The 27646-nt window shown below is 45.6% G+C and overlaps 1 protein-coding gene across 1 annotated transcript; it reads right to left on the minus strand.

Annotated features, from left to right (window-relative positions):
• LOC119977718 (arachidonate 5-lipoxygenase-activating protein) lies at positions 1-25359 on the minus strand. The gene is made up of 5 exons (XM_038818901.1): positions 25154-25359; positions 24945-25026; positions 16513-16583; positions 10020-10101; positions 1-347 (listed from the first exon to the last, which is right to left on the minus strand). Exons 1-5 carry the CDS (start codon positions 25221-25223, stop codon positions 185-187), a joined length of 468 nt encoding a protein of 155 aa, XP_038674829.1. The 5' UTR covers positions 25224-25359; the 3' UTR covers positions 1-184.
• Positions 25360-27646: the final 2287 nt, after the last annotated feature.

Here is a 27646-nt window from a genome sequence, read left to right on the forward strand (position 1 = left end):
TTCTGAATAATAACTCATTTCCAGTTGAATTTTATTGGTATGTCATAAAGGAAACAGTATGGACATGAAAACTTGTACTTCACTTTTTCACCAAAAAAACCCAAATAGATTTGCTGAAAGATGTTAGCAATTGATTGGAGTTATTCATGTTTGAGTGTGAACACCAACAATGGGTTCTGCTTGATTAAGGGATAAGGAGCAGAGCAGCAGAGGCTTTCGTGACTGTTTGAATGTAATACAGGAAGTTGATTTCAAAGAAGTAGTTTGTTGCATAGTTAATGATTCCAGCGGTCGACATGATGAACAAGAATGCCATTAAACGTTTTCCAAAAAAGAAACCAGGAAGGCTGTAAAAATAAGTGAAATGCAGAAGAATTAAAATGCCGCTTTAGAAAATCACTGAATATGTTTGTTCAAGGCAAAATCCACAAATAAAAATGCTTACATGGCTGCTTTTGAACAGCCCCTGGAGGTCTATCAGATGTATAGGGAACTTATGAGGAAACCGCAGGCAAATAAGCCGGCAAGGGCGATGCTGGTGAGGCGACACCGATTTCTGGGCAAAGAGAAGATCTTGCGGTGGGCTAGGCAGACGAGGAGATGTACCTGGGAAGGCAATGAGCTTCAGGTATATCAGGACTTGAGCATGGAACTGGCAAAGAGGAGAACTGGATTCAACCGGGTCAAGGCTGCCTTGAGAAGTGGGTGAAGTTTGGGATGCAGTACCTCGCCCACCTTTGTGTGACCCACACCGGCCGTGAATTCTACTTTGAAACACCATAAAAGGCAATGGAGTTCTTCAGAGACAATGAACTGGCAGGAGAGGGAGGATATTGAACTTTGGAGGGAATGTGAGGTGCTGCTGATTCTCCCTGCCCCTCCTTTGTTGTATTGTGCTGGGTTATTTTGGTTTGGGTGATGGCCAGGGGAGACCTTTTCTTCTCTTAAGGACTGCTTAGCATTTTCATGGGCTTATTTGGTGGGATGATAGTGGAGGTTGAGTTCACCATTTTTTTTCTTTTTTACAGTGTTATTGTTGTTTGCACCATGGTGGCATGCGAGTGGGGTGGGGGGGAGGAATCAGTGGGAGGCAGAATGTTTGGCACCATGGGCAGGGGCTGCCAGGCGAGCTGGCCAAGCTAGTTCACGGGAGCCCAGTGGGGGGGGGGGTGATCAAGTGGTAAAAGTTTTAGAGGGGGGTGGGATTGTTGTTTTGTGCAGGGGAAGGCCAGTTTTTTCCAACTGACGGGGTGGGGCATTTGAAGTGCAATAAGGAGGGAGTTGGTGACGGTGTACATTCGGGCAGGCCTAGCGGGCTACAGGACGCGAGCCGGGGGCTGGTCCAAGAAGGATTATGGTTGATGGGCATGGGAGGGGATGCGATGCCCCCCAACCAGGGGGATTAGATGCGGGATTGTTAGCAGATGAGGAGTTGTTGGAATGTGAGGGGTTGAATGGGACAGTCAAATGGTTGGGCGTGTTCGCACACCTGAAGAGTTTAAAGGCAGATGTGGCATTTTTACAGGAAATGCATTTGAAGATTGGGGACCAGAGGAAGGGGTGGGTTGGACAGGGTTTTCATTCGGGGTTGGATTTGAAGATGCGGAGAGTGACGGTGCTAATAAACAAATGGGTAGCATTTGAGGTGGGGAACATAGTGGCAGATCCGGGGGGGAAGGTTTGTGATGGTGAGTGGGAAATTGTAGGGGTGCCAGTGGTCTTGGTGAATGTTTATGCCCCAAATTGGGATGATGTTGAATTCATGAGTCGGGTGTTGGGGAAGATCCCGGACCTGGACTCGCACCGGTTGATTATTGGAAAGGACTTTAATACGGTCATCGAGCCGAGATTGAACCAGTCGAGTCCGCAGTCGGGGAGGTTGTCGGCAGTGAGGAAAGTGATAAAGGGATTCACGGAGCACATGCGGGGGGTGGGGGGTAGACCCGTGGAGGTTTGGGAGGCCGAAGGCAAAGGAATTTTTGTACTTCTCCCACGTGTACTTGCGGATCGATTACTTTGTGGCAGTTAAGAATTTGTTGGCGGCGGTGGTCGACTCAGAGTTTTTGGCGATGGTGGTTTCTGACCAAGCGCCGCATTGGGTGGACTTGCGAGTGGACCGAAGAAGGGAGGCCAGCACCGCATTGGAAATTAGACACGGGATTGTTAGCAGATTAGTTGTGCGAGCGGGTGAGGGCCAACATTTGGGGGTATATGGAACTGAATGACATGGGTGAGGAATCGGCTGTCACGCTATGGGAGACACTCAAGGCAGTGTTCAGGAGGGAGTTAATATCGATTTGGGTGGACAGGGACAGGAGAGGGCAGAGATGCTTCGGCTGGTGGAGGAGATCCTGCGGGTAAATAGGAGATAAACGGAGGCGCCAGAAGCAGGCTTGTTGAAGGAGCGACAAAAGTTTCAGATAGAGCTCGGGTTGGTGCATGGGGAAGGCAGTGGGGCAGCTGCGGAGGGATGTGGGGGCATGTGTATGAATATGGAGAAAAGGCGATCAGGATTCTGGCCCACCAACTTAGGAAGCAGGAGGCGGCGAGGGAGATTGGAAAGGTGAAGGATGGGAGGGGACGGGCGGTCCTGGACCCGGTGGGGGTGAATGAGGCGTTTGAGGAATTTTATAAGAGGCTCTATGAATCGGAGCCTCCGGTGGGGGGAAAGCGATTTGGTGGAGGGGCTAGGGGCACCCATTGGACTGGTGGAGGTGATGGAGGGTATGGGGGAGATGCTGGCAGGGTAGGGCCTGGGTCTGGATGGGTTCCTGGTGGAATTTTACAAGACGTTTTCGGGAGACCCGGGGCCTCTGTTGGTAAGGGCATATAATGAGGCGAGGGAGCTTCCCCCTACATTATTGCAGGCTTCGCAATCCTGAATTCTGAAGAAGGATAAGGACCCGGAGCAGTGTGGGTTCTATCGCCCGATATCGCTGTTAAATGGCAAACTGCCGGCAAACACCTTGGCCTCAAGGATCGAGGACTGTGTGCCAGGGTGATAGGGGAGGACCGGACGCGGTTTATAAAGAGAAGGCATTAGTCGGCGAACGTTAGGCGCTTATTGAATGTAATTATGATACCCCCAGTGGGACAGGAAGTGGAGGTGGCAGTCGCAATGGATGCAGAGAAAGACTTTGATCGGGTAAAATGGGAATAATTGTGGGAAGTACTGAGGCAGTTTGGGTTTGGGCAGGGGTTTGTGGATTGGGTCCGGTTGTTATATAGGGGCCGGTAGCACGTGTAAGGATGAATTGGTGATCTTGATCAGCAAACGAGTGGCATTCAAGGCTGGGAGAATCGTGTCAGGCAAGGGGGCTAGATACATAATGGTAAGTGGGAAGCTGGAGGGGGTGCGAGTGGTACTTGTGAACATATATGCTCCAAATTGGGACAACGTGGAATTTATGAGGCAGGTGTTAGGTAAGATCCCAGACTTAGAATCACATAACCTGATCATGGGAGAGGACTTCAACACAGTCGTTGATCCGGAATTGGACCGGTCAATATCCAGGACAGGGAGGAGGCCGGCTGCGGTAAAGGAATTGAAGAGTTTTATGGAAGAGATGGGCTGTGTAGACTCATGAAGGTGTGCACGGCCGAGGACAAAGGAGTTTCCCTTTTTTTCTCATGTCCACAAGGTATACTCTCGCATTGACTTTTTTGTTCTGAGCAGGGCGCTAATACCGAAGGTGGTGGATACTGAGTACTCGGCTATGGCAGTGTCGGATCATGCCCCGCACTGGGTGGATCTACGGGTTAGTGTGGAGAGAGGGCAACGCCCGCTGTGGAGACTGGATGTGGGGTTGCTGGGGGACAAGGCTGTCTGTGGGCGGGTTAACAAGTCCATCCAGAACTACCTGGAAACAAACGATACGGAGGAGGTCTCTGCAACGATGGTCTGGGAAGCTTTGAAGGCAGTAGTCAGAGGGGAATTAATCTCGATACGGGCCCACAGAGAAAAGGCGGAACGGGCTGAGAGGGATAGATTAGTGGAGAAGATACTCCAGGTGGGCAGGAGATACTCGGAGGCCCCGGACTCGGGACTACTGAGGGAGCGGCGGAGGTTACAGGTGGAGTTTGGGCTGTTGACCACAGGGAAAACAGTGGACCAGTTGAGGAAGGCAAGGGGGGGCGATCTATGAGTACAGGGAAAAGGCAAGCAGGATGTTAGCATACCAGCCTAGAAAGAGAGAGGTGAGAGGGAGACAGGCAGAGTAAAGAGTAGAGACGGTAATACAGTCCTGGACCCAGCGGGGGTGAACGAGGTGTTTAAGGATTTTTATAGTAAATTATATGAGTCAGAACCCCTGGCTGGAATGGAGGGGATGAGGCCATTTCAGGATCAGCTGAGGTTCCCGAGGGTGGAGGAGGAACTGGTGGAGCGGCTGGGAGCCCCAATTGAGATTGAGGAAATAATGAAGGGGCTGGAGGGCATGCAGTCGGGCAAGGCCCCGGGGCCCGACGGCTACCCGGTGGAATTCTATAAGAAGTTTTCAGAGATATTGAGCCCACTGCTGGTGAGGACATTTAATGAAGCAAGAGAGAAGGGAGTCCTCCCCCCAACAATGTCGCAGGCCTTGATTTCATTGATCCTAAAATGGGAGAAAGATCCGGAGCAATGCGGGTCATACAAGCCGATTTCTCTACTGAATGTGGACGCCAAACCGCTGGCTAAGGTACTGGCCACAAGGATAGAGGATTGTGTCCCGGGGGTGATAGGGGAAGACCAGACGGGATTTGTTAAGGGCAGGCAACTTAAGGCCAATGTTCGAAGGCTGTTAAATGTTATTATGATGCCCTCAGAAGGGAGATGGAGGTGGTGGTAGCGATGGATGCGGAGAAGGCTTTTGATCGGGTGGAGTGGAATTACCTGTGGGAGGCACTGAGAAGGTTTGGGTTTGGTGAGGGTTTTATTGACTGTGTGCAGTTGTTCTATCAGGTACCAGTACTGAGTGTGTGTACGAACCGGCTGAGGTTGGGGTATTTTAAACTACACCGAGGGACGAGGCAAGGGTGCCCCCTCTCCCCATTACTGTTTGCTCTGGCCATAAAGCCTTTGGCCATGGCGTTAAGAGCCTCTAGGAACAGGAAAGGGCTGGTTTGGGGGGGTTGGGGCGGTGGAGCACCGGGTCTCGCTCTACGCAGATGACCTGCTCTTGTACATTTCAGACTCATTGGAGGGGATGGGGGAAGTAATGCGAATCTTGGGGGAATTTGGCAGCTTTTCGGGGTATAAATTGAACATGGGTGGGGTATAAATTGAACATGGGCAAGAGCGAGTTGTTTGTTATCCAGGCAAGACGACAGGAGAAGAGACTGGGAGAGCTGCCGTTTAGAATGGTAGGGAAGAGCTTTCGATATCTGGGAATCCAGGTGGCCCGGAAATGGGAGGTACTACGCAAGTTAAACAAGCCCGGTTGGTAGATCAAATGGAAGGGGACTTTAAGAGATGGGATCTGCTCCCGCTTTCACTGGCAAGGAGGGTACAGACCATGAAGATGATGGTCCTCCCCAGATTTCTGTTTGTCTTTCAGTGCCTCCCCATCTTCATCCCTAAGGCCTTTTTCAAGCGGGTGAATAAGATTATTTTGGGCTTTGTGTGGGCAAGTAAAACCCCGCGAGTGATGAAAGTATTGCTGGAGCGCAGTCGGGGGGAGAGTGGGTTGGCACTTCCGAACTTCTGCAATTACTACTGGACTGTTAATATAGCCATGATTAGGAAGTGGGTAGTGGGGGAGGGGTCGGTGTGGGAGCGGATGGAGGCGGCGTCATGTAAAGACACAAGTTTACAAGTTTGGGAGCACTGATGTCAGCACATCTTCCGTTCTCGCCAGCCCGATACTCCACAAATCCGGTGGTAGTGGTGGTAGGATCTGGGGGCAATGGAGGAGATATAAGAGAGTGGAGGGAGCATCGATTTGGACCCCGATTTATAACAACCACAGGTTTGCACTGGGTAGGCTAGATGGCGGGTTCCGGAGATGACAGGGGGCAGGAATCAAAAGGATGGGGGATCTATTTATAAATGGGAGCTTTCCCAGCTTGAAAGCTTTGAAGGATAAATTTAAATTGCCATGAGACTTCCTGAGAAAGCAGGTGCCGGCCTTTCGGCTGCTGCGGAGTGTTGTCGTTTGGTTGAGGTGCGTGAAGATTGGGCTGGGGGGGAATGTTCATTTTGCCATGTGGCTGTTATTGTTTTTGTTAATGTTATAAAAATTTTCAAATACCTCAATAAAAATATTATTTTTAAAAAAGGATGAATTGGTGAGTTTCGGGTATTTTGAATTACATCTTGGAACAAGGTAGGGATGCCCACTTTCGCCATTGCTTTTTGCTCTGGCGATAGAACCATTGGCAATGGTGCTGAGAGCATCAAGGAGTTGGAAAGGAAAATGCGCCGGGGGCGGGGGGGGGGGGGGGAGGAGAATGGCAGGGAAGGTGGGGTGTTATTTATTGGTTATGTGACTTCCTGCTTGTTCTCGTTTTCTTGGTTTTGGATTGTGTTTTATGTATATATTTATAAATGCCCTAATAAAAATATTTTTTAAGAAAAAATGATTAATCTGACACATTTGAAGAAGAGATATTTCTTACAAATGCCCACTTTATGAGGTTGGCCTTGTCTGCAGCACGGTAGGCATGCTCCCACAATTACCCCATACACTTGCTCAAGAAATAAAATTTGTTGTCACAAGATGCTTACTCACAACATCATCCCTGTTGAGTTTTATTAGTCCTCAGTCACTTCACTCAATGCCCCATCTTTGGAAGAACAGTAATACACATGCTTTGTCCACGCAAAAGACACATCACCAGCTGATCAAAGAATGCTGGTATTAAGAACCCCAATAAATTGGATGATAGTGCACATGTTCCTCACAGGATGTCAGATCGAAGGCTGATCTGCAAAGGTACTGGTCCTGAAATGGTGGTGCTGTTCTGTCAAAGTCACATCATAAATTCAATGGGGATGACAGCCCATGTGACTGCGTCAAAGATAAGTTTTCTCCCAGTGACCTTCTTGACCAGTCTACAGCCTTTGATACAGTTGACCGTCAAATGGTGACATCACTGTCCAGCTGGGTGGGACTGCTTCTCACCTGTTTCGATTCTTATCTATCTAATCATAGCCAGAGGATCACTTGCAATGGCTTCTCTTCCTGCTCATGCACTGTTACCAATGGTATCCTCCAAGAATCTATCCCTGCCCTCCTCCCATTTCTAATCTCGATGCTGCCTCTTGGCAACATCATCTGAACACGCGGTGTCAGTTTGTATATGTATGCTGACGGCACTCAGCTCTGCCTCACCACCACCTCTCTCAGCTCCTCCACTGCTCCTAAATTATCAGACTGCACATCCGACATCCAGTACAAGAATAGGAAAAGTTTCTTCCAATTAAATATTGGGAGGACTGCAGCCATTGTTTTCCGCCCCCATGCCAAATTCCATTCCCTAGTTACCAACTCCATTCCTCTCGTTAGCAACAGTCTGAGATTAAGCCAATCTGTTTGCAATCTTGATGTCACATTTGACCCTGACATAAGTTTCTAATCTCATATTCGTGTCATCACTCAGACCTCGGAAACATTGCTCAATTTTGCCCATCTCAGCTCATCTGCTGAGGGAACCTTCACCCATGCCTTTGTTACCTTTAGACTCAACTATTCCATGCACACCTAACTGGTTTCCCACATTCTTGTCTCGGTAAACCTGAGGTCATCCCAAACTCTTTTGCCCATATCTTAACTCACAGCAAGTTCTGATCCCCTCTCAGCTCTTTGCTCCCAGGACCCAGTTACGTTGGATCCTAACCCAAAGACAAAGCTTCTTGTATAGTTTTTTTGTGGGCAGAGCCTCTGCCTGACCTACGAGGCTTCAAAATAAGAAGGATGGGCCAAGTCAGACATTCCCAAATGTGCTTGTCCTACTCCTGGTCATTCAATCAGACCTAACATATTATTGTCTCAAATATATCTGGGACTGGATTCTCCGCCCCAAGTGCACCCTGGTCACCCCATTCACACTTGAGAGAGTGCTGAGTTGGAAATTGACAGCATTTACCTCTCTTTGAAGTGGTTGATGTTTGTAAACATTGTGGTTACAGCATTTAGAGTTTTTTTTAAATAAATTTAGAGTACCCAATTATTTTTTTCCAATTCAGGGGCAATTTACTGGGTCCACGCGGACAGTGACCCGGGGCCAGGATTGAACGTGGGCCCTCAGAGCCATCAAGCAGTAGTGCTAACCACTGTGCCACCGCACCGCCCTACAACATTTAGAGTTATTCATCCATGAAGGAAGATGAATGAGGCTAGGCTCATTGGGGGCAGAGCATCGCGGGAGGGCCTTCGATGACACGCCAACACCCGGCCCTGCTGGTCCTCACCTTCACCGGAATCAGTCAGGTATCCCAGTGAGATCACGGCTGGGATTCTCCATTTGGGATGCAACGGCGGCGACACGATTACGCCATTTCCGTGGGGGCGGAGCATGGCTGATCGGCGTCATACCGCCGCTGGCCCCCAATAGGGCGTTGGAACCTATTTTACATCTTGCCCCAAGTTTACTTGCCTTTGATTTAACCATGGCACCTTTATCACTATACAGTGACTCGAATGAGACTGTATAATAAGGACATTTTCAAAATGTAACTGCAAAATAGGACTAACTATAAAATTCCGGCACTTGAGCAAAGCATCTTGATTGAAGATTTGTATTTAGTAAAGGATGTGGAAACCACAATGTTCACCCTACTAATGTTGAAATAGCACCAAACATTTAGGCAGCTAAATGTAAGAGGAAATGGTTTCAAAATAAGAGAAGACTTACAAGACAATATTGAGACAATAGATCATAGAATTTACAGTGCAGAAGGAGGCCATTTGGCCCATTGTGTCTGCATCGCCCCTTGGAAAGAGCACCCTACAAAAGACCACACCTCCACCCTATCTCCGTGACCCAGTAACCCCACCCAAGCTTTTTTGGACACTAAGGGCAATTTGGAATGGTCAATCCACCTAACCTGCACATCTTTGGACTGCGGGAGGAAACCGGAGCATCCGGAGGAAACTCACGCAGACACAGGGAGAACGTGCAGACTCTGCACAGACAGTGACCAAAACCGGGAATCGAACCCAGGTCCCTGCCAATGTGAAGCAACAGTGCTACCCACTGTGCTACCGTGCCACCCAGAGTTTATTGTAATCTCGGAAGAAAAATGGGCAGCACAATTATACAGCCGGAGTTCTCGGTATGAGGCCTCGTTATTATGAGCCAGGCGTCATTTATAATCTTATTGGCGAGATACAAGTGCTGAACCAGCATTCACAGGCCACTTGCCAATCAGACTAGATGGAAAGGTTCCATCCTGAATCGTGGCCTCCAGTAGTTTCCTGATGTTAGATGGCCTTTTTATAAGGTCGCAAGTAGGTCAAAATAAACATTTTTTTTGAGAACTGACTACTCAATAAATCTGACCTGATACTAACGATGAGTAACAAAACTGAAGAATATTTTCCCTTCCATAGCATTAACAACTCATCTTTCATAGGGTCATCGAATATCTCCAGTGCAGAAGGAGGCCATTTGGCCCATTGAGTCTGCACCACCCCTCCGAAAGAGAACTCCAAAAGAGGCCCCGACTCACCCACCCTATCGCTCAATCCCATAATCTAACCTACACATCTTTGGACATTAAGGGGAAATTTAGCATTGCCACTCCACGTAACCTGCACATTTTTAGACTGTGGGAGGAAATCGGAGCACCCAGAGGAAACCCACGCAGACATGGGGAGAATGTGCGAAACCACACAGAGTCACCCTGGGATGGAACCTGGCACTGTGAGGCAGCAGTGCTAACTGCTGTGCGACCGTGCCACCCAATAAGCACAAAAATTAATCACTTTTTTAAACAGTCATTGAAATATTAAACACAAAATGGTGACTGATATCAAAGATGTCCAACATTACAGACTTGCATTTAACGAGGTGGCCGTGGAACAAAGAATGTTTACCTTTGACTGGTTTCTCCTAAATAACCCACAAAGTATTTGTGTCTCACCACCAAATACAAGAAGCCAGCGAAGGCTGCAGGAGCTGACGGAAGAGAAATCACAGAGCAGAGTTAGTTGCCCCAAACCGTGCTAATCTAAAAACACGAGTAAACATTGACAACGACAAATGGTGCCCACGACAAATGGTGCTTGCAACAATCCCGCGGAACGTTCTGAAAACAGAAGGCACCGAATCTAAGAATTATGGGTACTTCAGGAATGAGTACAAACTACTTTTCACAACCTGTGCTAAGAGCCTGAAGCTGTCAAAGTTCCAACCCCAGAGATATTACATTGTGGTTAGGCAAGATGAGCAAGACAGATGGGATCTAACTATTCGACCACAAAACGTAGGACCAGACCCTGGCCATTTGGCCCATCAAGTCTGCTGTGCTAGGTTGGAAAGTAAAGGAGCTACAATGACGTCTGGTTTGTGTCTTATAATTGAAACTGGCTCATTTTGATTGCTTTCATGTGTCTCTTTATGGTGGCTGACCCGCTAAGTCCCACTCAGTTTGGTCAGTATCTGAATAGGCATTGTAACTTGTGGAATTAAATGTATAAAAGGTTGCGAGGGTGAATTATGGCTGTTGGTTTTCTAATCGTTCACTATCATTTTGGCAGAAGAGGTGCAGAAACCCTGGAAAAATGACGTCAACGCAGATTTTTCAACCCAGCAGAGAGACAAAAAGCCCAGGACAAAATGGATGCCATATCTGTTGTGTTATGTTAACATAAGCTGCCACTTGATGTCCGCTTTGCTGAAAGATGCTCGAGACTCGGAGATAAGTTTAATTGAACGATTAAATATTTATTGAACGATTAACAATGTTCCTAAATGAGTTTGACACACTACTAATCTGCCTCTCTAGTAACTGCAGTCTATTCTGCTAACTATACAAGCTTGCTCCTGAGCACGTGCTAGGGTGTGATGTTGCTGTTAATCAACCCTGTCCTACTCTCTAGGTCTCTGCCGGTGGAAGAGGCAGAGCCTGTGTGCCTTGTCCTTTTTATATGGGTCGTGTAGTGCCCCCTTGTGGTAATACCACCTCTGGGTGTCCTGATTGCCCATTGTTTGTGTCCTGTTCTAATGACCCATTGGTTGCGTGTCTGCAAATCATGACATCTCAGGTGCTCCCTCCAGTGGTTACTTAGTTGTAGTGTATTTACATTAACCCTGTATGTATGTACAGTGATGCACATCACTACACTCCCCCTTTTTCCTTGTGACATATTTTCTGTACTTTGAAGAAAATTGTACAAAACAGGTAGATAAATGATGACATGTACAAGTTGTGATGATATTGATGATTATACAATACCAATTAATATTCATGGAGTCCAATCTTATGAAGTTGTTTGGTCGAGTGGCTTTCTTCTTCTGTTGTTGAAGTAGTGATGTTGATGTTGTCATTCCCTTGTGAACGTCATCAGTGTTCTTGTGTTTAAGTAACCACAAAGTCATCATGAGGTGTTCGAATGGTCGAATGACTTTGCTGTTTGATTTAGACTTTTTTTTCTATGCTTGTGGTAGCGATTCTGTATGTCATCTTTGTTCTCTGACCTGGACCTTTTTCTGTGTTTGCGGTACTGATTCTGTATGTCATCTTTGTTCTCTGACCTGGACCTTTTTCTGTGTTTGCGGTACTGATTCTGTATGTCATCTGACTTGAAAGCTGGTTTGCTTGTTTGTAGTGGAGCAAATGTGAATCTGTGAGATCCGTTGTCATGCCATGGTATTTTTGTACTCTTGCCGTTGTTTTGAGCTGTGCTGTTACATTGTCCTTCATGTGCAGAGTTGTACAATGTTGTACAAGTTGTTGTTTCATTGTTGTTGTTTTTGTCACGCTCAATGACTGTTTCGTGTGGGTAATTCGAGTCAGTCTCAAAGTTACTTGTGTCAGTGCCCTTTGTGGTATCTAATGCTTCATTGAGCGTTTCTTCTTGAGGATTGTAAGAATGACCGGATGTTGCATTGATCTTGCTGACATCACTCCTTTATGGTTGATGTGATTCCTCTTTGATTCCTTGGTGCTCCTCTTCTGGAGTCATTTCTGGGTAACTTGAATCATCATTGCTTTCTTGATGCCCCTCGTCTGGAGTCAAAATCTTCAAGATTTAATTTTCTTGTGGATAGGCTCGAGTGGATGAGGTTTTAATTGATGCGGTCTCACTGGACTCAAGAGTAGTTTCACTTTGATTGTGGAGTGCCTCTGTACATACGAGCTGAGATCTGTCAGTCTCGCTGTGATCTTGCACATCTTGTATGGGAATTGTGATTTCTTTGTCACTTGTCTCACATACAGTGGGTAGACATTTAGTGTCTTCTTGGTGGTTAAATGAGCTGGGTAGACTTTCATAGCCTTCTTCTGGTGGCTCAAATAAGCTGGGTAGACTTTCATAGTCTTTTTCTTGCATGGACTTCACTATGGAGTCTTGAGTTGCTTCCATTGTGGAGTCTGCCAACGAGCTCGCTGTGGAGGCTCGTATCGCTCTCTCTGTGGAGTCTTGCATCGTTCCCTGTGTGGAGTCGTGCAGTGGTCTCGCTGTGGAATCTTTCATCGCTCTCTGTGTGGAGTCGGGGACTCTTCGTGGTGCGTGGACCAGTGGTTTGGCGTCAGGCCGCAGCAGAATCCTGTACTCATACGGAAGTGTGCCCATCCTGCAGAAGACATCTGGGTACTGGGTCAGAATGTGGTCGATGCTGGGCTGAGGATTCGGATGAGACGGCGTTGTGGTGTAGACCCGTCGGAGGAGGTTCAGTTGCTTGATGGCGTGCGCACCTAGCAAGGACGTCCTATCTGGCTGAACAATCTCGAAGCGTAGGCTTGTCTGTATGTGTCAGTTGGACACTGTCAGGTGGCAGGACCCCAGTGCCGTAATTGCGTTGCCAGTGTAGTCCTGGAGTTTGCAGGCAGCTAGAAGGAGCTTGGGAGCCTTCCTGATTCTCGTGAAGTCCGACTGCGAGATCAGGTTGGCAGAGGCACCTGTGTCCAGTTTGAACTGTGTGGGGCATTGGTTGACATCCATCACTGCATTCCATTCGTCCTCAAAATCCACGGCAAGGATTGACGGGACCTGCGATGTGCCCAGTGTGGCATAGTCGCACTTCACTCGATATGCGTTATTCAGGTAGTCATCGTCTGCATCTGTAGCATTGCCTTGTTCAAGGGTGCTGCAGAGGTTATTTTCAACTGCTGGTAGAGGTTCAAGCATTGTTCTGTCTTTCGAGCTGAAAGAATTGTGTTTTGTGGCTTTAAAACTCTTTTTGATTTTCCGACATTTCCCCTTTAAGTAGGCGTGGTCCGGGGCCTCTGTCGTCATGACGCTCGTGACGTCATGCATAGGACTCAATTGCGCATGCGCACGCTGAGGTTCCTTTGCTGTGCGCTCTTTTCGCTACTACGCATGTGCGGCTCCTCGCGCATGCGCAAAATACCGTTTTGCCGGTTTGCTTCTTTTAGGGAAGTGCACATGTGCGAACTGATCAGACTGGACAAGATGGCTGCCATTCAAAACTGCCGCCTTCTTCTTCTTCAACCCTGCCTCGTGGTGAGTATTCGTGCCATTCTTACCTATTTCGTTCATGTCCACCTCGCAGTGGCTGTCGAATTTGTCCAGGATGGTCTGGAATCTCGTTTTGTCCTGCCCTTCAGAGTACTGAAACGATTGAAGATCTCTATCGCATGTTCACCCCCGATGGTGAGTAGAAGAGGTACCTTCTGAGCATTGGCCGCGCCATTTAGGTCGGATGCTTCCATGTGCAGCTGGAATTTCTGTTTGAACGAACGCCAGCTAGCACTAAGATTGCCTATGGTCCTGAGTTGATGAGGAGCCTGAATCTTGTCCATCGTGCCTGGATTTAGTTGCCGGTTGTCTCTAACCTTGCTGAGTTGAGCTAGGGAGATTGAGCAGTCACTCCTGTACCATGTTGTGTTATGTTATTGCTGGTAACATAAGCTACCACTTGATGTAGGCTCTGCTGAAAGATGCTCGAGACTCGGAGATAAGTTTAACGTATTTATTGAACGATTAACAATGCTCTTAAATAAGTTTGACACTGCTAATCTCTAGTAACTCAATCTTTTCCACTGACTGTACAAGCTTGCTCTTGACCATGTGCTGGGGTGTGATGTTGCTGTTAATCAACCCTGTCCTGCTCTCTTGGTTTCAGCCGGTGGAAGAGGCAGAGCCTGTGTGCCTTGTCCTTTTTATGTGGGCCGTGTAGTGCCCCCTTGTGGTAATGCCACCTCTGGGTGTCCTGATTACCTATTGGTTGTGTCCTGTTCTAATGACCCATTGGTTGCGTGTCTGCATATCATGACATCTCATGATGCTCCCTCTAGTGGTTACTTAGTTGTAATGTATTTATATTAACCCCTTGTGTATGTACAGTGATGCATATCACTGCAATATCCATGATGGGAGATTCATCGTGCTGGCATCTCCAGAACTAAGCACAGATAATTAGAGCAAGGTAAAATAATTATAGCGAGATGAATGAATTTGTAGGAGATTGAACCTGGAGTCTGGTGATGCTGTCCTCTCATCCCTGTATCGTTGGTGTGCTGGTTCAAACCTTTGGCTGAGTCCACCAGGAAAGATGCGGACATAAGAGGGGTGGCTATCCTGGACAGCTGAGGCACTCAGTTCAACGTCACCTTCAGCTCATGTCCTCTGTTGGTTCTCAGACTGATGAGCATCTGGGATAAGTTTGACTGGTGGTGATTTAACCTGAGAATCACCACACCTCAGACAAGGGACATGGTTGAGAAGGTGAGGCCTTCATGAATAATATATGTTGCATATATAATCTGTAATGTCAGGTCTAGTGAATTACCTCATGTTCTACAATGAAATAAACTGATCTGTATGACACATTAGTAGTGTTGTGTAATGTACTTTAAGGAATGTTATGAATAAAATATAATTTGGGGCAAAATTGTGTACAAGATCAGGCCATCATATGTGGAAACTGCAAGATTAACAGTAAATGATAAGCTACACTTATTATTCAAAGCTGTTCGACTTGTTTTTAAAGGTGTTAACTTATCAGACTTACATTATAACAGATAGAAGGATGGAGGATTGGGGTGAGTATTCTAACTGCTACTCCAGCCACTCAGTGGTGCCAGCTCAGTTCCTTGGCTGGGCATCATCAAGTATAATGGTTGGGTTCCCAGTGGGACCTCTGCCACCAAGGGGGAGTGATGCGCGATCAATAACTACTGAAACGAAGGAGTAGTCCGAATTGAAGGCTTTAATCAACAAGATGTTTCCCCAGCAACTCAAGTACAGAAAGAGGCTGGCTGCTGGGAAACACGGGTTCTTATACCCTGCCTCACTGGGCGGAGCTACCTTACATTCCGACCAATGAAATGCAAACACTTGGGCCAATGAGCAGCGAGTCTTCTGCACCAATGGTAGCTCACACTCCGAGGTACCGTAGTACCTCGAGTCATACTACCACAGGGAGCTTACCACGGAGAAAGAGGAAGATGCAGGTGGTGCTACTACAATGTGATACCCATTTAAGGGGCAGCAAAGCTCAAATATCGGAAGATTTAAATGTTTTTAGGCCTCAGGCTGAGCAGCACCCTAAAGTAAGTAAGTCGGGGGGGACAAAGGGTGGGTGAGGTATCACTACTAGGCTTACTCCCTCCTAAAAGCTATTCACTGCTGTTACACCTTTGAGTTTTTAAAATAAATTTAGAGGACCCAATTATTTTTTTTCCAGTTAAGGGGCAATTTAGCGTGGCCAATCCATCTAACCTGCACACCTTTGGGTTGTGGGGGTGAAACCCACGCAGACATTGGGAGAATGTGCAAACGTCACACGGACAGTGACCCAAGGCCGTGTGCTACCCTGTTACACCTTTGATGACTATCATCCCTGTGCTGGTGGCCTCTGGGATCAGCAATAAAATTAAGAAGAAGGTCTTCAAATCAAGCAGGTTGCCAGGCCGCACCTTCCCAACCATAGTTAACATGCAGCCAGTCCGTGAACGAGCAACCAGAGACATTAAGTGGGACAGGGATACAGGGATATATACAATTTCACTTGATTTCTTCCATTGTAACATCTGAATTCTTCCATTTCTCTCATTTTGGAAGTAATTGTGGAGGTATAAAAAGGGGAAATCCAGCCCTTAATGTTATGGGTTTAGGATAATAATTGAATGTTGTTCAAGGTGTTGATGAGTGGCCTATTGCTGAAATGTCCTCGGTTTCTTGCCCATTGATTCCCCTTATGTGTTGTGAAAGTATCAATAATATTACTTTAATTTTGTTACAAAATGCTACCGGAATCCCAAATGATTTGAATTATCTACAAGAAACGTCACAGCATATTAATAGAGACAAATTAAATAATACAATAACAGAAATACACGGTTTTCATTTCACAAACTACAGGCAGATTCTTCATATGTAAATGATATAAATAATACCTTACCCTGACTGCAAAAAAGTCCAGCAGTCCACAGTAATGCAAGAAACGTGGGATAAACCTCAGCGCAGTTATGGCTAAAAACAAAAAAGAAAATATAGTCAAAGCAACATGAATTTTCTTTATAAATTTAGAGTACTCAATTCATTTTTTTCAATTAAGGGGCAATTTAGCATGTCCAATTATGGGTGAAATGAAATTTGCACCTATGGTATTGAATAAGTAGGAGATAAATTGAATGGAAAGCAATATTTGAATTGAAAAGTTATATACATTAATCATGGCATATAGAAATGTAAAGTAAAATAATAACTGCAATGACAATTGACTGAAGACAAAATGAAACACTTGTTCAAATCCCAACAGATTTCAGAAAGATATAATAATAATCTTTATTGTCACAAGTCGGCTTACATTAACACTGCAATGAAGTTACTGTGAAAAGCCCCTAGTCGCCACATTCCGGCGCCTGATAAGGTACACGGAGGGAGAATTCAGAATGTCCAAATTACCTAACAGCACGTCTTTCGCGACTTGTGGGAGGAAACCGGAGCATCCGGAGGAAATCGACGCACAGGGAGAATGTGCAGACTCTACTCTGCACATGCAGTGACCCAAGCCGGGAATCGAACCTGGGACCCTGGCACTGTGAAGCAACAGTGCTAACCACTGTGCTTCTGTGCCAGTGATGGTGGCACAGTGTTTAGCACTGCTGCCTCCCAGCACCAGGCATCTGGGTTGAATTGCAGACTTGGGCGAAAGTCTGAGTGGAGCTTGTATGTTCTCCCAGTGTCTGCGTGGATTGCCTCCGGGTGCGCCGGTTTCCTCCCACAGTCCAAAGATGTGTGGGTTAGGTGGATTGGCCATGCTAAATTGCCCCTTAGTGCCCTGGTATGTGGATTATGGAGATAGGGTGCGTGGATGAGGGAGTTGGCATGGATGGAGTGCTCTTTCAAAGGGTCGGTGCAGACTCAATGGGCCGAAAGACCTCCTTCTGCACTGTAGTGATTCTATGAAACCTGCCACCCACACTCAATCTGGTTTGTGCGTGACTCCAGTCCCATATCAATGTGGTTGACTCCTTTCTGAAGTGAGCTAGCCAGCCACTCAGTTATAGGGCACCACAACGAAGATTCAACACATGAGCTGCAGCAGTTCAAGAAGGCCACCCGTCTCCTGTCAAAAGTGCATAACAAACGATGGTCTTGCCATCCACAGTCATGGGATAAGAATGAATAATAAAAAATATATGCTGTACAACATTGGTAGCATTCATTTAAAATGTACATTGCTCAACCAAAAATGGTAAAAATGTAAATGTCACCACAGTCCCATCAGCTGCTCTCTCCTTTGAGAGCTGACTGGTGGTAATTGAACCGAAGGATCACCACACTCAGGTTGAGAAGGTGGGGCCTTCATGAATAACTTTAGCTGGTACAGGAATTGAACACATTGTTGGAGTCGTTCCACATCATAAACCAGCCGCCCAGCCAACTGAGCTAACCAACCGCAGGATCGGACCCGGGTCCTCAGAGCTGTGAGGCCGCAGTGCTAACCACTGTGCCACCATGCCACCCATGCATACATTGAAGACAAAATCAGCCATACAAAGAAAAATATTCTGAAAACTAATCTGACTTTATCAACAATAATTTTACCTTTTTATTATCTTGATAATTAATTGAATGAATTTTAAGCATTAATATTCTGGAGAAATAAAAAAAAGGTGTGGTGGGGTTACAGGGATAGGGTGGAGACACTGTGGGGATAGGGTGGAGGTTAGCTTGGCTTCTCTTTCCAAGGGCCGGTGCAGTCTCGATGGGCCAAATGGCCTCCTTCTACACTGTAAATTCTATGATGCTACGATAATTGTAAAGAATAAGAAACAGATTTCATATCTCAAGCAACCACTGAAAGAACATGGTGGTCTGATGCAACAATGGATAAAACAGGATTTCCTCTTTTGCAATAAAGTTGGGCTCATTTTTAAAGTCTCAACTAATAATATGACTTTAAAAATGAGCCCAACTTTTATTGCAAAAGAGGAAATCCTTTTTTTGACATTTCCTGCTCATGTCCTAGATCTGACAAATGTCAAACAGCTGTTTCCAGGATTTATGAGATAGATCTCAGCTTGCGCAAATTCAGGATGTAAAAGTAGACTTGGTACGGCCAATCTGTGGCAGAACACTGACATCATGTAAACAATGGTTAAGTTCCATCACATTGTCCAAACCCATACCGTGGCATTTAAATGCCAAGAGGTTAATTAAAGTACTGAATAGTAAAAATAGTGATTGGGAAAATTGGACGGGTTTTTGAACATACGATCAAGGAGCAGGGCCTGGCTATTCAGCTCCTCTAACCTGCTCCGCCATTTAATAAGATCATGGCTGACCCGATAGTCACCTCAACTCTGCATCCTGTCTACTCCTGATAACCTATCACCACCTTGTTTATCAAGAATCTATCCACCTCCGCCTTAAAATTATTCAGAGCCTCTGCTTCCACCACCTTTTCAGGAAGAGAGTTCCAAAGACTCACCACCTTCGGAGAGAACAAATTTAACCTCATCTCCATTTTAAATGGGCAACCCCTTATTTTTAAACAGTGACAGGGCAGCACGGTGGCACAGTGGGTCAGCCCTGCTTCCTCATGGCACCGGGTTCCCAGGTTCGATCCCAGCTCTGGGTCACTGTCCATGTGGAGTTTTTTTTAATACATTTAGAGCACCCAATTCATTTTTTTCCGATTAAGGGGCAATTTAGCGTGTTCAATCCACCTACTTTGCACATCTTTGGGTTGTGGGGGCGAAACCCACGCAAACACGGGGAGAATGTGCAAACTCCACACGGACAGTAATCCAGAACCGGGATCGAACCTGGGACCTCAGCACCGTGAGACTGCAGTGCTACCACTGCGCCACCGTGCTGCCTGTCCGTGTGGAGTTTGCACATTCTCCCCATGTTTGCGCAGGTTTCGCCCCCACAACCCAAAGATGTGCAGAGTAGGTGGACTGGCCACGCTAAATTGCCCCTTAATTGGAAAAAATGAATTGGTAACTCTAACTTTAAAAAATATATATATTTTTAAACAGTGACCACGATTCAGACTCTCCCACAAGAGGGAACACCCTCTCCACATCCACCCTGTCAAAAGCCCTCAGAATCTAATCTTTTTGAGCTGACTGAATTGATACGAATTTACAAGTGAGGAAGGGGTTAGCTTCACTTTAAATAGTGAAGTTAGAGGCTAATCTGTATCACAATGTGTCAGACTGAGAGTTCACTGCCTCCCAAATCTTTCTCAGAATATGAACGGAATGTAACAAGTGAGGTCAGGCTCGTTCTTCAGAAATACTGAGTCAATCGGCCTTTGAGTCAGGCCACGGTGCCGAAGAGTGAAGAGCAGTATCCTGAGACTAGAAAAACAGTTACTGTGTACAGCTGACTGGCTAGGAAATGATGCCTTAGAGAGATGAAGCTAAAAAAGATCAAACCTAAAAAAGTACGGCTATGTCGTACCCTTACATTCCTTGGTCAGGTTGAACTGGCGATGGTAGATGTCCAAACATAAAAAGGACAAAGTGTGCAATATGCTAATAAGAGACAAGAACGCTATAATTTCATTCTCAAATTGGAAATTATAGTGATAATGAAAGTGATAATAATTTGGACTCCCAATTAGGGCAACAGTGAAAGTTCATCACCAGCAACTCGGCATTAACAATTTAGCTGAGTCATCATGTCATCGGCTGTGCGGAATCGTTTGACCCCTGATCTCTAATTTATTTTCTCAATCCCAACATCTTTTACATGTTATCAACACACAAAGCTTCAGATACCAGAGAAGTGTAAAAAAGGACCTCTTTCAACTCACTGTCAAAATGTTCCTTACTCTTCAAATTGTGAGGGTTACTTTATAACCCAGCAGAGTTGCACCCTAAAGTTCTGTTTGATTGAAGTAAAGAACATAGAACAGAACAGGCCCTTCGGCCCTCGATGTTGTGCCGAGCAATGATCACCCTACTTAAACCCACGTAACCCGTATACCCGTAACCCAACAATCCCCCCCATTAACCTTACACTACGGGCAATTTAGCATGGCCAATCCACCTAATCCGCACATCTTTGGACTGTGGGAGGAAACCGGAGCACCCAGAGGAAACCCACGCACACACGGGGAGGACGTGCAGACTCCACACAGACAGTGACCCAGCCAGGAATCGAACCTGGGACCCTGGAGCTGTGAAGCATTGATGCTAACCACCATGCTACCGTGAGGCCCCCAAAGTACTGTACCTAAATGCTCTCTCCCCCATTGCTCACTTCCTCTAAATAACAGTCATACAGCCGCAAGCATATTCAAACTTTCAGAGGCAATTGCACAAAGAATAAACCACCTTTGACACATTTTGATTTAATTGGAAGCAATTTAACACCTGCCGTGCCCAGATTAGTTTTACTCATGCTAACAGTAGATCTTCCTGCTTTGACATATTCATATACACCAGACATTGAGCTTGTCACAAAAAGGGGACAATCCTTACATTTCTTCTCTTCGGCTGAATAAACAGCCTTTGGGAGTGGTTCTCAAAAATTAGTTTTTGGAAGTTAGTCAATAGATGTAGGAAAAGGAAGCAGGCAAGTGTTTTAAAGCTATTTTCTTGAAAGATAAAGGGCTTATAATAAATGATTGCATTGTACAGGAAAGGTTAATGCATAAATAAAGAGTAGGTTAAAAAGTGAAGCCTCTCGCACCGTTGAATTTGAAGGGGGTAGAGTTTCTATTAAGTTGCACTGCTAGTTACAGCATAATTCACCCAAAATTGGCCAAACCTTTGCAAAGGTTTCACCCACAAGACTGACCGTGTCCCCGAACGTAATTAAATGGCATTGTGGGTTTCTATTGATGGTATCTACCAGCAGATCTTCAGTGCCTGTTGGAATTAAACTAGTTCCTTTCGATGTAAAGATAGGTCAGAGGCAATTACGCAGACATTTTGAATATAATTTTGTTTCATTTACTAAGAAACTGACTGCTCTATATATTACAATTCCAGACTCCAACAGGGGCGAGGAAACTGATCAGAAACCCTAATATTAGGACTGCACGGTGGCACAGTAGTTAGCTCTGGTGCCTCACAGCTCCAGGGTCATGGGTTCAGTTCCGGCCTCAGGTGACTGTCTGTGTGGAGTTGCACGTTCTCCCCTTGTATGCGTCGGTTTCCTCCGGATGCTCCGGTTTCCTCCCACAGTCCAAAGATGTACAGGTTAGGTGGACTCGCCACACTAAATTGCCCCTTACTATCCAAAAGGTGAGGTGGGGGTTTCGGGGATAGGGTGGAGGCATGGTATAAGTAGGGTGTTCTTTCCAAGGGCCAGTGCAGACTCGATGGGCTGAATGCCCTCCTTCTGCACTGCAAATTCTATGATACTATGAATATTTTATTTCGATTTTGTAAGACTGAGGCAAAAGGATACCTTGCTCCAGGATTGATTTCACAAAAAATAGGGATATGTTATATTAAAACAAACTTTATTCCTTTTATACAGTATTAAAATGTCTTTACATCACGCAAGAAAATAGCTTTAAATTACCCTTTAAACAATGCTTTTTTTTGTTAATTTAGATTACCCAATTCATTTTTTCCAATTAAGGGGCAATTTAGCGTGGCCAATTCACCTACCCTGCACATCTTTGGGTTGTGGGGGTGAAACCCACGCGGACACGGGGAGAATGTGCAAACTCCACACGGACCGTGACCCAGAGCCGGGATCGAACCTGGGACCTCGGCGCCGTGAGGCAGCAGGGCTAACCCACTGCGCCATCGTGCTGCCTCCTTTAAACAATGCTAATCAATATGGTGACACAATAACCTTTAACTGCTATCTTTATTTCCACTCAAACAATAAAACCATCTCAGATCCCAATCCACTTTTAAATACAGTTAGCAGGCTCAGGAATACTTGCTGCACAGAGATGTCTGGATACTCCACTTTGGGAATGAAGTATTTTGCGACTGCTTGAAAGTAAGAGACCTGACACCCTGTCAGAATAATGTAAAATCTCTGGCTGTATTCCTTCAGAAACCTCTCAGCACACCTCCCAGCCATAAACTAAAACCGAACCTCAGCACCTGACTGCTTCAACCTCTGGTTCCTCCCATTAACTACATAATCTCACTAAACTGAACACAATGCCTATAATTAATACTCTGCAGCGAACCCTCTTAATATAAGTAAAAATCTATTAGCCCAAACTTTTACGGTGCTTTAATTGCACCTCTGGCTCTTAAAAGTCCAGCTGTCTTTCAAGCCAGGATTTTTAATAACACTACTTCAGCAATCACACACAAACTAAGTCAGGCTTATCACCCTTACCGCATCAAATATCTATAATACCTACATTCATCACATATACCAATATAACTAACAAATGGTTCTGCATAGTTTCTTGTTCTTTTATTAAGCTTGTACCGGATTAAACAACACCTCCATTTTGAAATTTGAATCCTTTTCAAAATCCTCTGTGGTCTTCACTCCCAACCCCACCATCCCTGAATCACACCCGGCTGTGCAGCGATCTGAGGTCCCCCCCCCCCCCCCCCCCCCCGGAGTTTTAGCCTCTTGAGCTCCCCAATTTTAATCCCAACATCTGGGGCTCTGACTAGGCCACAAGATCGAGAAACCCTCGGCTACACCTCTCCGCCTGGCTAACTTTTAAATCCTCATTTTAGACGCACATTAAAACCTACCTCTTTGATCATGCTTTTGGTCATTTGCCCTAATATTTCTCTGCGTTACTTGGTGCCATATTTTGTTTTACATTGTGTTGCTAAATTAACTAGATATGGCAGTTATTAATGATAATATTGCTTTTCAGAGTCGCCAGGTATCAAATGATACCACCACAAGGCTTTCCTGGATAGCGATCAAAGGCCCACACAACCAGTTAGTCAGTTCAAGTTCAAAGATAGTTTGTTTACACACAAGGATTACTTCCACATGCAACACAAAACACTCCAAGTTAAACTACACCTAACAACTACAATAACCTATACTTAACTTCAGAGCAACCGGCTCTTTGCAGATGAACAAGGCCTTTGTTCGGATCTTGCGTGGCTGGGTAGAAGAAGTGACTTCGTTTCTGCTGGGCTCATCTGTCTGATAGCGATCGTTGGTCTAGAACTTGTCTTCTGGTCGTAATGCTACACTCGGTTTTAGGCATAGGCCGGGGCCAAGAGAGACCGAACACGTGGCTGTGTCTCTTTTTACCCCTCTGGGATTTCTCGCTCTTTGGGCCGGTCCTTAGCTTTGGACCCAATAATTCGACAGGCTTCGATTACTGCCTTCGATTTTGGCAATAAAGGGGCGGGTGCCTTGATGGCCGGGCATGTCCTGAGCGGTCATTGACCTTGGCTGTTTGGGCTTTCTTAGCAAAGGGAGTGGCATCTGTATCAGTTACCTGAGTACAGTTCTTTTGTTCTGGGGAAACGGACCATTAGAATGCAAACAAGCGGGGGTTTCGATTGTGTCTAGCTATCTGGGTTGCAAATACACACACAAGCTCTGAATGTGTCTGAGTCCTGGATTGGCCATAATTCCCATGGTCCTTTGCAGGTGGCCATCTGAGATGGCTACAATTGTATCCGTGAAACACCTTGGGGTGTTTCATTACATTAAAGGTGCTAAAGAAATACAAGTTGTTATTATTACTGTCGGGCTCACAGTAGGATACAATTTTAAAGAATATTTCTTGTCAACCTGCTGAAACGTCAGTTACCTTCATAATCAGGTGGTTTCAATAAATTGGATTCTAAAAATGAGTTGCCTCGAAATTTAAAAAAAATCTCAGATGCTTTAAAACTCAATTTACAATTTGTCCTTAGCTAGTTTGAAGGTTTGTTTTATCTGTACCATGCCATTATTTAAGCCTCCAGTCAATGTTCAACCCCCTTCCCTGTGTTCAACCTCAAGACTGAACGGGGGGGGTTGCAACCACCAGATGTTCTGCAATTATTCAATGGAGCAGGAAAATGAGACGGGTGCCGTGCCCGCTAAAATTAAAATTTTGCGGGATAAATATTTAAGGATCCCTGGCTACTGGAATGTAAGAAACCGCGGAGTGGTTTCCTGAAAGCAATTAATCGCCATCAGAATCTATTGACTACATTCCCATCGGAAGATGTGGTTTGGCTTTGTAAACGGCATTTTATTAAACGATAATTTGGGGGGATTCGTTGATTTCAATGCAATTGTCAGCAATAATTGGTCTTGGGAGTGAGTCAACCTTTGTACAGTGTCTGGAGAATCGACTTTATTCACTGATACGTCGCTGCTGATTTTAAAACAGCCCTATTATTGTAAATAAAGTGCATAAAGTCCTTGACCGACCCCCCACCAAATATAAATAAAGCGGCCGATGTGGTGACTTACTTTGCAACATTGACCCGGTCGAAAGCTGTGTGTCCCGAACGCTTGTGAACGGATTCATTCTGCACGGTGTACGCGAAGAATACTGCAAGAAAGGGGAAGAGAAGTGCTCTCGTAATAAAATCAACAACATTTCTTTCTCTCGGAGAACCAAATGCATCCATTGCAATGCGGATGTGCAGACAGGTCACAAGTAAAGGCAATTTTCTTACCATTCTGCAGAGCACTGAGCACAGTGACAGTGCCCAGAAAGATCACATTGTCCAGGATGCCAATTTCCATTCTCGCGGTCTGACTAACGGTACCTGTGAACCTGCTAGGGGAGGGAAAGAGTAAAATGTTGTCCAGTTCCTTATCGGTTAAACTTCCGCGTTTTTTTTTCCGGTCTGTGTTGCATGCAGTGGGAGAATGCTAACTTATACTTGAGAGGTGTGGGGGCGGGGATGGAGGGTGGGGTCAATATTTCTTCACACCGACCAGTTAGCACAAACCCTCGTGCCATAGGAGTTTCTTTGTAAAGGTGGCACATTAAGGGCGATAGTTGAGAACTGGTAAAGAATGCAACAGTTTCAATACATTTTGGAAAGTATCGTTCTCACATTTGCATGATACAGTTTTAAAAAGCTAAATCGCACCTGTACGGTTTCCAGTTAAGGTTGCCCAGTTAATACCATTCCCCTTGCCCTTTCCACAGATCCCTGCATTTTTCTTTTTCCATTCAAGGACTGAGGACACGAAATTAAAAGGTAAAATGGTGGGGAAGCAAGTGACAGGCATTTCAGACCAGATTTCGCAATTCTCAACAGAGATAATCTTTCCATTGAGAAAGACTCCAAGCCAACTTCCGTGGTCAACTGAGGAAATTATTTCAAATTGAAATAAAACTTATACAATGCAGTGACAATTACTGGTCGGTAGAAGATTAGGACATTGGAAACTCGCAAAGGATGACTTCAAAACAAAAGGAAGAACATAGAGTACGAGAGAAAACAAGCAATGATAATAATCTTTATTGTCACAGGTAGGCTTACACTGCAATAAAGTTACTGTGAAAAGAACACAGCAAAAGCTTCTACCAGTACAGAAAAAAAGAGCAGCTAAAGTGAGCACAAGTTCCTCAGTGGGCGAGGCTGGGGAACTAATAATGGGGAACAAGGAAATGGCAAAAGTTTCAAACAAGTATTTTGTATCCACCCATCAGTGGAAGCACACAGCGTGCCAAGAATAGTAGAAAATCCAGAGGCAAAAATTAGGAAAAAGTACTAGGTAAACTGATATTGAATAAATACTGACCAGTCCTGGTCCTGCCCCCTGGAATCTTAAAAGAAGTGGCTGCAGAAATAGTGGCTGCATTGGGTGTCATTTTCCAAAGTTCCCTCGATTCTAGAAAGGTCCCAACAGGTTAGAAAATCACAAAGGCAACACCTCTATTCAAGAAAGGAGGGAGACAGAAAGCTATAGGCCAGTTAGCCCTAATGCTAGAATCCATTTTTAAGGAAATGATAGGACATGTAGAACATCGTAACATAATCAGGCAGAGTCAAATGATTTTTAAAAAGGAAATCATGACAAATTTATTGGAATTATTTGAGGATAATAAAATTATCATTGCTTACTGCAATTAAGTTACTGTGAAATTGTAAAATGCAGGCTGGATAAAGGGAAATCTGTAGATGTATTGCATTTTTCCAAAAGGCATTCAATAAGGTGCCACATAAAATAAGAGCTCATGGTGTTGGGGATGAGATGTTAGTGCGGGTAGATGTTTGGCTAACTAACAGCAGAGTTGGGATAAATGGATCATTTTTAGGTTGGTAAATGGTAATTAGTGGAGCACCTCAGGGATCAGTGCTGGAACCTCAACTGTTTACAATTTATAGTGTTATGGGCCAGGGTTTAGAGAACCCCAAAGTGTATCATGGAGTTCACCTGACCCTCACATCCCCACTCTCACTCAAGTCCTATGCATGCCACTCCTCATAACCATCTGTTCAGGCAGGACTCCCCATCTGTCCCATTGCAGGACAAACCCGAGCAGAACAGGCATGAGCGGGCCCAGCCACCCGGAGTAATGCCCGATCGCCAATGCTTCATGCCCTTTGAGGAAAGAGCCCTTGAGTTGACTGGAGAGGAGCAAGACCATGCCTGCATAGAGGGCAAAGTGCGGCTGCAGACAGAGGTGAGAATCCTGAGGACACACATGCATTCCTCAAGCCTCACCTGAGTAAACTTTGTCCCATCATTTATCTCCCATGATGCACTAATGCCATGTCCCTTCGCTTGCAGGTCAATCAGTCGACCAGCCAGGATTATCCTCATGGCCCTTGGACGAAGGACCTGAGCAGCTCCAAGGGAGACATCTCAGAAACAAGCATCGAGGAGGTGTCACAGCTGTCACCCACACCCTCCACCAGCCCAGATACTCACACCTCGGTGGGCATAACCAGTAGACAGGCTTCTGGGCCACACACTGGTGAGTTAAGACAGGTTTTGATCATCAAGGGATTTGGGGACAGGCAGAAAAGTAGAGATAAAGGCCACAATCAGATAAGGACAGGTTTCAACGGATGAATGACCTACTCCTGCTCCTATTTCTTACGATTTGAAGGATATACCCAATTCCCTATGGAAAGTATTAAATCTGCTTTCATCACCCTTTAGTCATTGCATTTCAAGCTCTCGATTTGGCTATTCCAATGCTCTCG

This window comes from Scyliorhinus canicula, chromosome 14 (assembly GCF_902713615.1).
Source record: "Scyliorhinus canicula chromosome 14, sScyCan1.1, whole genome shotgun sequence".
Lineage (NCBI taxonomy): Eukaryota > Metazoa > Chordata > Chondrichthyes > Carcharhiniformes > Scyliorhinidae > Scyliorhinus > Scyliorhinus canicula.

Excerpts from the sequence above, each read along its gene's own strand:
- LOC119977718 (XM_038818901.1), bottom strand. The coding sequence starts at position 25,223 with ATGGAAATTGGCATCCTGGACAATGTGATCTTTCTGGGCACTGTCACT. Across the intron at positions 16,584-24,944 it reads GACCGGGTCAATGTTGCAAA|CCATAACTGCGCTGAGGTTT; the intron begins GTAAGTCACCAC and ends TTTTGTTTTTAG. Across the intron at positions 348-10,019 it reads TTAGGAGAAACCAGTCAAAG|CCTTCCTGGTTTCTTTTTTG; the intron begins GTAAACATTCTT and ends TTATTTTTACAG.